Source organism: Chinchilla lanigera, unplaced genomic scaffold, assembly GCF_000276665.1.
Source record: "Chinchilla lanigera isolate Chin_1 unplaced genomic scaffold, ChiLan1.0 scaffold00068, whole genome shotgun sequence".
Taxonomy (NCBI): domain Eukaryota; kingdom Metazoa; phylum Chordata; class Mammalia; order Rodentia; family Chinchillidae; genus Chinchilla; species Chinchilla lanigera.
The window spans coordinates 8,605,218-8,617,476 of record NW_004955469.1 but is presented as its reverse complement, the minus strand read 5'-3'; the positions used below and the strand labels follow the sequence as shown (position 1 = coordinate 8,617,476).

The 12,259-nt window shown below is 45.8% G+C and overlaps 1 protein-coding gene across 1 annotated transcript in view; it reads left to right on the top strand.

Moving 5' to 3' along the window:
* The window catches only part of Cib4 (calcium and integrin binding family member 4), a 65,025-nt gene that overhangs the window by 52,414 nt on the left and 352 nt on the right, over nucleotides 1–12,259 (top strand). Inside the window, exons 5-6 of the mRNA XM_005400438.2 lie at nucleotides 10,061–10,170; nucleotides 10,992–11,080. Coding sequence (XP_005400495.1) covers nucleotides 10,061–10,170; nucleotides 10,992–11,080 — 199 coding nt within the window. The remainder of the gene's footprint in view (nucleotides 1–10,060; nucleotides 10,171–10,991; nucleotides 11,081–12,259) is intronic.

Here is a 12,259-nt window from a genome sequence, read left to right as displayed (position 1 = left end):
AAAACCCAGACTGCAAGGGAAATATTACAAAGAATCAACAAATGGGATCTTATTTATTAAAAAACTTCTGCCCAACAAAGAAATCACCAACAGAATGAAAAGGCAACCCACAGAGTGTATATCCAGTTGTCCCTCAAAGGTCTTATATCTAGAACCTATAAATAATTGAAAAAAATCAAACCCCCAAATTCAAAGACCTAATCCAAAAATGGGCATTTGAGATGAATACACACTTCTCAGTTGAAGAAATACACATGGCAAATAAATGCATGAAAAAATGTTCAACGTTATTGGTCATTTAAGAGATGCAAATTAAAACAACACTGAGATTCCAGCTCACCCCAGAAAAAATGGCTATCATCTAGAAATCAACCAATAACAAATGCTGGTGGGGCTGTGGGGAAAAAGGAATGCTTCTGTATTGTTGGTGGGAGTGTAGACTGTACAACCACTGTGGAAATCAGTGTGGATATTCCTCTAAAAAATAGTATTAGAGGTCCCATTTGACCCAGCTAGTCCCTTTATGGGTATCTTCCCAGAAGAATTAAAAACCTATCACAGCAATATACATGCACCCATGTTTATAGTAGCACAGTTTGTAATAACTAAATCTTGGAAACAACCCAAATGCCCATCAACCAAGGAATGGATAAAAAAGATGTTTTTTTTTTTTTAGTGTAATAGAGTACTACTCAGCCATAAAGAAGGATAAACTGGAGACTTTTATAGGGCAGTGGATGCAACTCAAGGCCATACTCATAAATGAAATAATCAGACACACATTTGTAAACATCATATTGTCTCACTAGTATGAGAAACTCAACAAGTAAATAAGGTCTAAAATGTACAATAGATATTGTGAATTGGGAAGAAACTGTTCAAAGAAAAGACAAATTATAATGGAGGAAAGGGGAAAGGAAGGAAGGGAAAAAGAAAAAAAATATATTTACACACAAGATGGTTAAGACAGTTATACAGCTAGATTCTCTTAGTTCACTGAAAAGAAAGGTTTGTGCTACTATTGTTTGGAGAAGATATCACACGTATACCTTGTATTCTGAATAACTACTATGAAGACAGCAATATGCAACATATGAAGTATTGTAACTCTCCTACTAACCTGTTTTGAAACTCTGTTTTATTGTTATTTTTATTTTTTCTCTTTAAAATAAAAAGATAAAATAAATAAAAGAGCAAGACTGGCTCTGACATGTCCCGATGTTAAAATAGCTGATAAGGACATTAAAACAACCATTATAATTGTATTGTTCAGGGTCTCCAGAGAAACAGAACCAATAGGAGATAGGTATAGATAGAGGGAGAGGAAGAGAAAGCGATGGGTTGATTTTAATTATAGGAATTGACTTACATGACTATAGTGACCAAGAAGTCTCATGATCTGCTACCTGTAAGTGCGGACAACCAGGAAAGCTAGTAACTTAATTCAGTCTAGCCAGGAGCACTGATGTCTGAGGACGGGAGAAACGGAATGGCCTGACTCAAACAGAGAGGGTGAAGTCTTCCTTCTGTTTTTTGTTCTATTGGGCCTTCAATAGATTGAAGGATGTCCACATACATTGATGAACATGATCTTCTTTACTCAGTCTCCTGACTCAAATGCTAAATCTATTCTGGAAACATTATCACAGACACACTCAGAAATAATGTGTTGAGTATTTCTTAGCCAGTCAAATTAACACATAAAATTAACCATCACAATAACCATGTTTGATGATGTAAAAGAAAATATGCTCACAATGAAAAAGAAGACATGAAATCTCAGCAGAGAAATAGGAACTATAAGAACGAATGAAATGGAAAATGTAAAACTGAAAACCAAACCATCTGAAATAAAAATTCACTGGAGGGGCTTAGGAAGGGAATTGCAATGACAGAGGAGTCATACCAGACCTAAACTTTGGAACTTTTAAGAGAAAACAGGGGAAACAGTTGAAGTCATAGGCACAGGCAAAGACTTCCTGAATAGGACTCCAATAGCCAGGAAATGATAGCAAGAATCAACAAATGGGACTACATCACATCAAAGTTTCTGCCCAGTAGAGGAAACAACTAATAGTGAGAAGACAGCCTACAGGATGGGAGAAAACCTTTGTCAGCTACCCATCTGGCAGAGGACTAATATCTAAAATATATAAAGAACTCAAAACACTTAACACCAAAAGATAAAATAAAATAGCCCAATCAATAAAGGGAGAAATGAGCTGAACGGATGCTTCTCAAAAGAAGTACAAATGGCCAATAAGTATATGAAAAAGTATTCAAGATCTTCAGCCATCAGAGAAATGCAAATTGAAACCACATTGAAATTCTATTTCAGGGGCTGGGGATTTAGTTCAGTGGCACAGCGCCTGCCTGGCACGCGCAAGGTTGTGAGTTTGATTCCCAGTACCGGAGAAAAACCAAAGAAAAAAAGAAATTCTATTTCACCCGTCAGAATGCGACCATCAAGAATACAAAAACACAGTAAATGCTGGTGAGGTTATGAGAACATGGGGGGAAAGGATCTCTTCTACATTGCTGGTGGGAATGTAAATTAGTACAGCTACTGTAGAAATCAGCATGGAATTTCCTGAAAAAACTAAAAAAATAGAGCTACCATTTGACCCCACTATACCACTTCATGGTATATACCCAAAGAAATTAGAATCGATGCACTATAGTAATACCTTCATATCCATGTTTATTGTGGCACAATTCACAATGGCCATGGTATGGAATCAGCCGCAGTGCCTATCAACAGATGGATGGATAAAGAAAATATGGTGTGCCTACACAATAGAGTATCATTCAGCCAGAAAGAAGAATGAAATTTTGTCATTTTTAGGAAAATAGTTGGACCTGGAGATCATCATGTTGAGTGAAATAAGCCAGACTCAGACAAATATCATATGTTCTCCCTCATCTGTGGACTATAAAAAAGATGAGAAGAAAGTAGAAAGTAGACTATTTTTAGGCAAGATGAAGAAAATAAGGGAGAGAAGGAGGTAGAAGGGTGGGGAATGGGGGGATGGATATGATCAAAAGCTATGCATTGAGACGCCACAAAATGTGAAACTAGGCAGGAGGGTGGGGTGAGGGGGTGAAGGTATGAAAATGACTAAAGTATGTTCTATGCATCTGTGAATCTGCCAGAATGAAGCCCATTAATCTGTATAAGTAATATGTATGAATTTCTAAAAAGGAAAACAGACACATAGATGCCTGTACTGTAAAGTTCGTTGCAGCATTCTTTACAACAGCAATGTGTGGGAACAGACTAAGTGCCCATCAACAGAGGAACAGTCATTAACGAGCCACAAAAGTAAATGCTCAAAAACCCAAAACAAAACAAAAGAACAGAGCTTCAGGGACTCAGGAGAACTGAAAGGTCTAATATTCAGTTGGAGTCTCTGAAAGAAGGGACAGAATAAGGAAAAAAAGATATTTAAAGAAGTAATGGTTCCAAATGTCCTAAATTTGACAGAAGACACAAATTTACAGTGAATTCCAAGGAAGATAAGTGTAAATGAAATCACACACCCAAATTCTGTGCCTTCATGGTCCCCACACATCTACTGCAGTCTTCTTCCTTCTTTACCCCAAATATTTCTGGGAGTCCCCAGCGATTTCCCAGTGTTTCCAAGGACTTCTAGCCCAGGAGTGTGCTGTTGTGTCAGCCCTTCTGCCACAGGAGGAATAGGCTCACTCGCACCCCTCATACTCTCCTGGACAGGGTGGTTCCTCTGGGAAAAGGCTGGCCTGGGCTCCATGCTCAGGTCTCAGCAGGAAGTGCCAGTCCCGGACTCTTACCTGGGTGAAAGCAGTGGGTGAGGAGCAACACTGTATTAGTTTTTCATTGTTGTCTAATAAATTCCCATAAACTTAGAGGCTTTAAATTATAGGTGGTTATGGTCTCAGACTGTCTGTGGGTTGAGTCCAGATGTAGCTAGCTGAGTTGGCTTCTTCTCTTGAGTTTCACAAAGGTTGCAGTCAAGGTTCTGGCCAGGTTGAGTTCTCAGCTTCAAAATGCCTGAGTGGGTGTTATAGTCAGAGTTTACAAGGGAATAGATGTAATACAAGACACATGATTTATAGGATTAATTTATAATAGTCACGTAAAAAGTTAAATGCAGAAGAGTACAAGAGATCTGTCCACACACTAGAGACCCAAAAAATTGGGGCTGAGGGCCTGGGTTCCTCACCAATGTCCTTCACAAGTCCAGCTTGTGAAGGCCTAGAGCCCATGGCAATGTCCTCCACGAGTCCAGCTGGAGGCCTAGAGCCCACAACGTCTCCTGCAAGTCCGTATCAAGGATCGCACTGGGAAGGCCCAAAGGCCAGTGGTAGAAGCTAGAAAGTCTGCACCAGTGGGATGAAGGATCTGTGCCAGCAGGCTGAGAGATCTGCACTGGAACCAGGAAGTGATGCTCAAGGTAAGGACCAGAGCTCCCCAAAAGAGATCTGCAGCCATCTTCAGCAACAGTGAGGACCCAAGCTCCTGTGATGATGAGAACAGCTGAGTTCATATCAGGAAAACAGCATGACAAACTTCTCCAGGAGAATCAATAGCACACCATCTTCCCCTCCAGTTCTACTTTTATGCTGTTGGCTATCCACGCCCAGCACCACGCTAATTCAATTCAGCTGGGTTACAAGTTGACCATTAGTTAATCCACCACACTGGGGAAGAGTCTACTTACAAACTCCCTTGGGTTGTTGGCAGAATTCATTTCCTTGTATTTGTAAGACTTTGGGCACTGGCTTCTTGCTGGCTATCGGCTGGAGGCTTCCCTCAGCTACCAGGGCCCAATCTCACATCCTTACTATGTGGGCCTCCCAGGGTGGCCACACCTTCAAATACAGTGAAGGAGAGGGTTCCTTGAGTCACTCAGCTGTGGGGATGGAGTCTTACACATGTAATGTGCTCTTGAAAGTGACATCTCATTGCATTGGCCAAATTCAGTTGGTTGGAAATAAGTTATAGTCCCCACCCACAAAACAGGAGTGGGATTATACAAATTATGGACCCCAAGATGTGTGGATCACAGTGGATGAGGGGCCGCTAGAGTTTGTCCACCACCAGGGGTAGGGAACCAGGGGAGAAGTAAAATAGGCCTCCCGAGGACCTAGGATCCAGCTGGAAAGCAGACAGGGAGCCAGCAGGTGTTTTGTTTTCTCCACAACTGCTTTGCCTCTCACCTCTGTTCCTCTTTGCCAACGTCCTCTTTCTCAGACCTGACTTTTACACCTCTGAACCCATTAGGTGAAGATGATTGCCCCTGCCCCCATGTGGCCTGTGGGCTGTGCTCTGACTAGTTAGATGCCCCAAGGATCCAATTCTCCCATCTGGTTTCTCAGCAGCTGCAAACTGGCTCAGCCAAACCAATGACTGGGTGGGTGCACTGCCCTGGGAGACCTGCCTTACTCAATTCCAATTATCATTCAAAGAAGCAGAGCCATATGAACGACAGGACTGTAGGGGCTAACCACATTTCTCAGTGATGGTAAAATGGACACTGGGCAGCTGTCCTGACAACGCTGCTGTCTTTCCATGGCTTCCAGAGCCTAACAGAAACTCCAAAATTGTTCAAGAGGCTAGAAAAACAGTGAGTCATCTCTAGACTCCCAGCACAGGGGCTAAATGATGGGCAGCTCTGAAACAGAGGATCCCTCAGTCCCAAGGGGCTGTGCCTGGAGTCGGATCAGGGACCAGATACCACATTGTCTTCCTCAGTGTTCTTGTGTCCTCCTCTACCCCTCTCCAGGGCCCACAAGCACACAGCTTCCCTCCCCCAGGAATCCAAGCACAAAAACAAAAACTCATCACCTCCATGCAAATCAGCTGTGTAAATAGACACCCAGGGAATCATAAACACCAGCCTGCATCCGACGCACCGGGACCAAGCTGAATTCTTGATGGGCTCAGGAGATTTGTGGCCTCCCACATCTGTCAGCAGGATTAGAGATGGAATACCTGAGTCCCTGAGCCTAGTACCTGGCATGTGGGGGCTGCTCATAAGTCCACAGTGGTCTGTGGTCTGCGGTGAAGGAAGAAGAGGAAAGAAAAGAAGGGGGAGGAGGCAGAGACAGGGAAAAGATGGGTGATGGCTGTGGTGATGATTCTTTGTAAGAATCCAAAGACCCAACTCAGTTCTCCCTTCCCTGGTGGCTCCAGGTGTGGCCTGGGGAGCAGCAGCAGCCCTGCCAGGCCCCACCCACACTACTGCCTGCATCAGAACCTGCAAGGTGCTTTCCTACTCCTCTGCCCTTGAAAGTTCAATAATTTAGGCCACTGGTTCTCAAAGTTGGCGGCACATTAGAATCATATGGGTGTTAAACAAAACAAAACCCACACAAAATGCACACGGAGGCCCTAACTCCAGAGACTTGATGCGATGGTATTGGGTATATCCTGGTTGTTGGACTTTTTCAAAGCTCCCTGGGGATCTCTAATGTGCAGCAGAGTTTGAGATCTAGTGCTCTACCTACTACATCAGTCAGGATTGCATTCAGTTATATGTAACAGTGTCCTTGATTTATAAAAGAAAAAATTCTGAAGCTGGGCAGACCAGAGCTGAGGCAATGGTTCCAGGAGGAAAGCAAGGGCTGCATAATCCCCCAAAAGTATGGGGCCATTGTCCTCATGATCACAAAATGGTTTCTGTGTCCATAGATATCTCATCTTTATTCTAGGCAGGAAGAAGGGATGAGAGAAGGGAGAAAGACAAGCATACCTTCAAAGGTACAAATACAAGGGGTGATCAAAAATACAATGTATGTTTCAATAATCTTGTGCACGTGGGAGGCTGAGGCAGGAGGATCACTGTAAGATGAAGGCCAACTTGGGCTACATAATGAGTTCAAGGCAAACCTCAACTACACAGTGAGACCCTGTCACACAGAAAAAAAATTATAGTAAAAGACACATGGCCAAGAACAATAGGATATGTTCAAAGAGGGGGCATTTTTTTGTGTGTGTGGAATATTAATGGTGAAAATGTCTTTTGCTATAATAAATGTTTCAGTTTAAACATTCACTGTATTTTTAAGTTGACCCTGTTGATCAAATGTTTACAGCAATTTTTGTCAAAAACATGGGAGAGTATCCTCAAATACCTTATTGACCTGGCACTGTGTGACCTCTAGTGCTTTTCCAAAGTCAAAGTGACCATGAAAGGTAAACATTTTGAATTGATTCAGGACCTCAAGGCAGCCATGACTGTCCAGCTAAAGACGGGAGAGAGGACTTTGAGCACTGCTGCAGAAAAGGGCAAGATCAAGGGGTTAGGTGTGTTCAAAGGGAGGGAGGGTATTTTACATGGGGATTAGCAGCAATGTGACTTATTGTAATATTTTTTAAAGTCACTGTAGTTTTTAATCATATCTCTTAATCAAATATTTCACAAACTTTCTTGGAACTGTGTCTAGCAATTTTTTTGTGTGTGCCTAGCAATTTTGATTCATATTTCATTGGCCAGAACAATATCACATGGCCACTCATAGCTGCAAAGGAAGCTGACAAGCTACATATTTCAAGCCGAACATGATGTCAGCCTGAACAAGAACTGTTGATAAGAAGACAGGAGAATGGCTACTGGTCAAGAATTCAGCAATCCCAGCCACATCTCCCTAGAACTCACCTTCTGGACTTCAGTTTCTGTTTTGAAGTACTTTCTGGCCTCCAGCTGACCAATCCTCCATCTTTCCACACCTCTGGGGAGATTTCCCTCCTGTTGGAGACCAACACCCCAGCCATACCTTCCTGTTCCATCAGCACAGCCTCCAGCAGCTCTGGATTCTCCCTGTACAGAGAGCCAGTGCAGGTCCTAACACGTCCTCCCAAGACCTGACACAGCCACAGGAGAGTGGCAGGGAGCAGGGAAAGAGCCGTGAAAGCACTTCCCTCCCTCCACCAGGGGGCTGATTTTCTAACCGTACTTTGTAAATGGCAAGGGATAGGAAGAAAGGAGACATTGGGATGATTATGGCCAGAGTCTTTTGGAGGGACCTGAAGGCTCCACCGGCTCTGTAAGCCCCGTCACTGTTGGGAAACAGCAAGAGGAAGGCCCCACCTCTTCCCAAGTGGTCCCAGGCGGCAGATCCTGAGGCAAGACCGGCAGGACCTGGCCAGCGGCCCAGAACTCCCCACCCCCAGCTCTTTCCCAGGCTGCTCTGCCCTTGCACCCCCAAAGGAACTGTCCAGGACTACATTTACTCTAGCAAATTAGTCTGTCTCCAGATGGCTTGGGACCAAAGCCATGTCGTTTGCTGCAGTGTCTGCATATGGGAGCTGGGCCAGCAGGGTGCCTGGGAACACTGCGGGGGTCTCTGGGAGAGGCTAAAGAGCTTCCCGCCAGCAGTGTGGTGTCACTGCAGATATCTGCTGCCTCCAAGTCCCTCTGCCTCTGTCACCTTCTCTGGGTCATTTCCCCTGTGTGCAATAGCAGAGCTGTGAGGAAGAGTACCCATGAGCAACCCGGGCCTGGATCTCCAGTCCCTGGAGCTGATCGACATCCAGCCAGGAGAAAGGCACTGTTTAAGAAGTCAGTGGCCAGTTGTACCTCCCACATCCATATCCTGTCTTTGGGAGCAGAGCCCAAGGAGTCTTACCTACCACTGAAGGACCCCTGAACATTGGCACACTCTGTGCCTCAGTTTCCCTAATAGCCCAATGTAGTTCTAGCTCCCATTCTTTAAGATAGGCTATTACATAGTTCCTAAAGTTTGCATTTTACTGTGTAACAGTCAGAAAGTGATGCAGAAGTGAGCCCCTAGCATTCTGACAAGCATCTTCTGTATACCAGACTTCTTGCCAGCTGCTAGCCATATATTTCCCCCATTTCATTTACACTCTGTGGAAATACTGCTGTCATCCCCATTTTACAAATACAGGAACTGAGGCTGAGATAATGAATTGTGATTAAATTTGGTAGCCAGTGGTCAGAACCCTAATTAATAAGTACCAGTGGCTTCAGCAATGTAATTTACAAGATCCCTGGAAGCTATGTGCTGATTTCTGTAATGTACAGAAATCTACAGTGGTTCTAAAATGCCACAGCATCAGGAACCAAGGTTCCTCCTACTTGTTGCTTTACCTTCCATTCCCAAAGTCCTCTCACTCTCCCTGAGGACTTGTCTTTGCAGTCCTTCCCAAAAGTTGCTGGAGCCCCCTCTTCTTACATCTCATTGGTCAGAACTTAGTCACATGGCCACTTCGGTGGCAAGGGACACTGGGAAATGTAGTGTTCCTTGTGGGTGATCCTGTGCCCAGCTGAAAATAGGCACTTTGTTGCAGTAAAGGCATTTATGGGAGAGGGAGAGCATAGGCTTCCAGAAGAGGCCAGCTACCTGAGTTAATCATGTCTCCACTTCTTACCAACATATGACCTTGGGTAGTTCTTCACTGAGCCTCTACTCTGTCCTAGGCATGTTCCTAGAGGTAGAGGATGAGGTGGAGGCAGTATTTTCTCCTGTGCCTGTCTCTTTGAGGGCATAGCCAAAGTATTGGAAGCTAATCTGAGTGGCACATGCTGTAAAGGCCACTGTCCTTACTTCCCTGAGTAGGGGAGACAAATGCTCAGGTCACTCTGCAGCTGCTGCACAGGAGCAAGAGCAGGAATTGGAACCCAGAACTTCTGGCTCCAAATCCAGGCTGCCTTCCACTCCTCTCTGCTGTCTGGCTTCTGGCATTAAAAGACATCCGGGCTTCTGAGGTCCAAGATGGAGATTGCCATAGCACATGAGGGTCACGGGTCAGCCTAGCTGGGGTTGAATCCCTGCCCTTCTGGCACCTCAGTTTCTTCTGGGTAAAATAAGACTAATAAAATATTGATTATGAAGCTGCAGAAGCTTAAAATAGGTCTAGCTGTCAGGAAAGGGCTGAGCACACACTCAGCCTAGTGCAGTGATTATTGTTGTTTTTGCCATGCTATTTAGCACTCGTTTGTCTGCAGCCTGCTCTGCTGCAGGCCCACCTGGGGCGGAGGGTTGTCTGTGCCATGGGCCTTGGGACTCTCCAGGACCAACTCCCTTCAGCACAGGCACTGCCTGCTCTTTGTAGATTTTAATGAGAATGGCTTCATTGACGAGGAGGACCTGCAGAGGATGGTGCTGCGACTGCTCAACAGTGACGATGTGCCTGAGGACCTGCTGATGGACCTCATACAACATGTATGTTCCCAGGGGTTGAAGGGGAGGGCTTGGGGGCCCAAGTTGTCACCCCGAACCACCCAGATGTCAGCCTACCTTCTCGGGAGGAGACCCAGGGCCATACCTAAAGTGGATGACTCACTGACTTTTGAACCACACATTCCCTAGCTACTGCCATGGGGTGGACAGCACAAGGTACCCTGAGAAGTAGACACACAGCTCTCAGCAACTACCCCTCAGTTTTCAGTCCTTTCTCTAAGATCCTCCCATGGGCCCCAGAACACTGCTCTACTCACCCACGACCTCCCCATTCACATGGTGATCAGAGCAGGCAGGTTGGCCAACAGCAGCTTAGCACCAGATGGACATATCATGGTGTCCTTCCCCATGTTAAGCCAGAGCAACACAATACCCAGACGTCTTACAGTGACAGAAATGAAGACAGTCCCCCAAACCCAATAGAAGTCATGGATCCATGTTCTCAGACCATGAAAACTTCCAGTGCCTATGACTGGATGTTGGAGTGATTGATTGGGTGGTTGAGGGAACCCCTGTTCTCATTAACAGTCTGGTGCTGGAGGCCCCAGGGAGAATCTTCCCGGGAGTGAGTCTGCCCATAGGGTCCCTGACCTTAGTGCACATCCCCTCATCTCTGTGGGAGGGGATGAGAACCTGCTTCAGGGGTGAGAGACAGAGGGCAGGGGATTTGGGGATGAGTGTTAAGCACCTGGCAGAGATCCCGGCATATGGCAGCCCCTTAGCGTGAGGCATTCACCTCCTCCCTTTGCGCCCCAGCTCATCACCTGACACCAGCCTCCTCTGAACCTCCTTCCCCTGGCCAGGTCCTGAGTGAGTCGGATCTGGACAATGACAACATGCTGTCCTTCTCAGAGTTTGAACATGCAATGGCCAAATCTCCAGATTTCATGAAGTAAGGAGTCCTGGGGGGAGAGCAGGCTGCCTAATGTGGTGGTGGTGGAGGTAACAAGGACCCCCCAGTCTCTCCTTGGCAATAGAGCATCTCAGTCTTCTGAAAGAGGTCCTGGGTGTCTATGGCACTTGGCAGGTTCTTTCAGAATCAATTAAAAACCGGAGCTTCTGGGGAATTAAAAGACAGGGGGAAGGTTGCATGCTGGGCTTTGAAAACCACATGAATGGTACAACCTCCAGTACAGCCTTGAACAGCCAGCGCACCCGTGTGCTCCCCTGAGGGACAACTAGCCTCCAGGACTGGCCTGGGGTGCTGTCTTTCCCACTGTTCTGTAGGAGCCACGTGCTCTCGGGGCTTTGCCAGGAATGTGAGGTGCCCATGGTGGTGTACACTGAAGAAATGAAACTTAACAGAAGCAGCCAGTTCTCCTTCCGAGAGTAGGAATTAATGGTCTTCTTCAGTCCAAACACCCCTGAGATGATTGACCATTTCTGTATCTCCTGGCCATGTTTGCCAGTCTCCTATGGCCTCTTCCAGTTACAGGAACTGCATGGCCTCAAGGCAGCCCAGGTCAAGACTAAAGAGCTCTGCAAAAGTGGCCTTCCCTGAGCTCAGCTAGCATCTGTCAACATGTATCTTCCATACCAACCCCTATTTGTCCCTTGGTATCAAAGCAAGGAAGAATGCGCACTCAGAATGGCTTAAGAAACCAGCCCCACAAAAACAGAGAGCTGCCCCTCCTTCTCTCGCCAAGTCTGTACTTCTCACTCCTCACACTGCTTTACACTGCAAACCAGTCCTCTCTTTTTGTCAGACATGAGGTCATCTTGGCCTTTCTATGGTGATCAAATTTTTATCTCCTTGGTTTGATGAGCCCCAGTCATTCCTAAGCAGTGCCTCTCAGTTCTGACTGTGAGTTCCCAGAGAGACAGTATCCAGGTGCTCCAGGCAGGGCAGGCGTCCATTCCTCTTCCAACCACTCTGATGGAGGCGAGCGCCCCCACTTCAGTGTGGCTGCCTGAGGCCTGTGGCTAGCTACGGTAGTCCACAAGGATGCCACATTTGGAGTCATCCCAACCTAAGGTATTTTTTCTTCCTCTGCAATAGCCTAACCCCAAACTGGTGTTGGAATCCTGGCAGCCTTGAATTTCTCTCCGAATCATTCTGATTTCTTCCCAT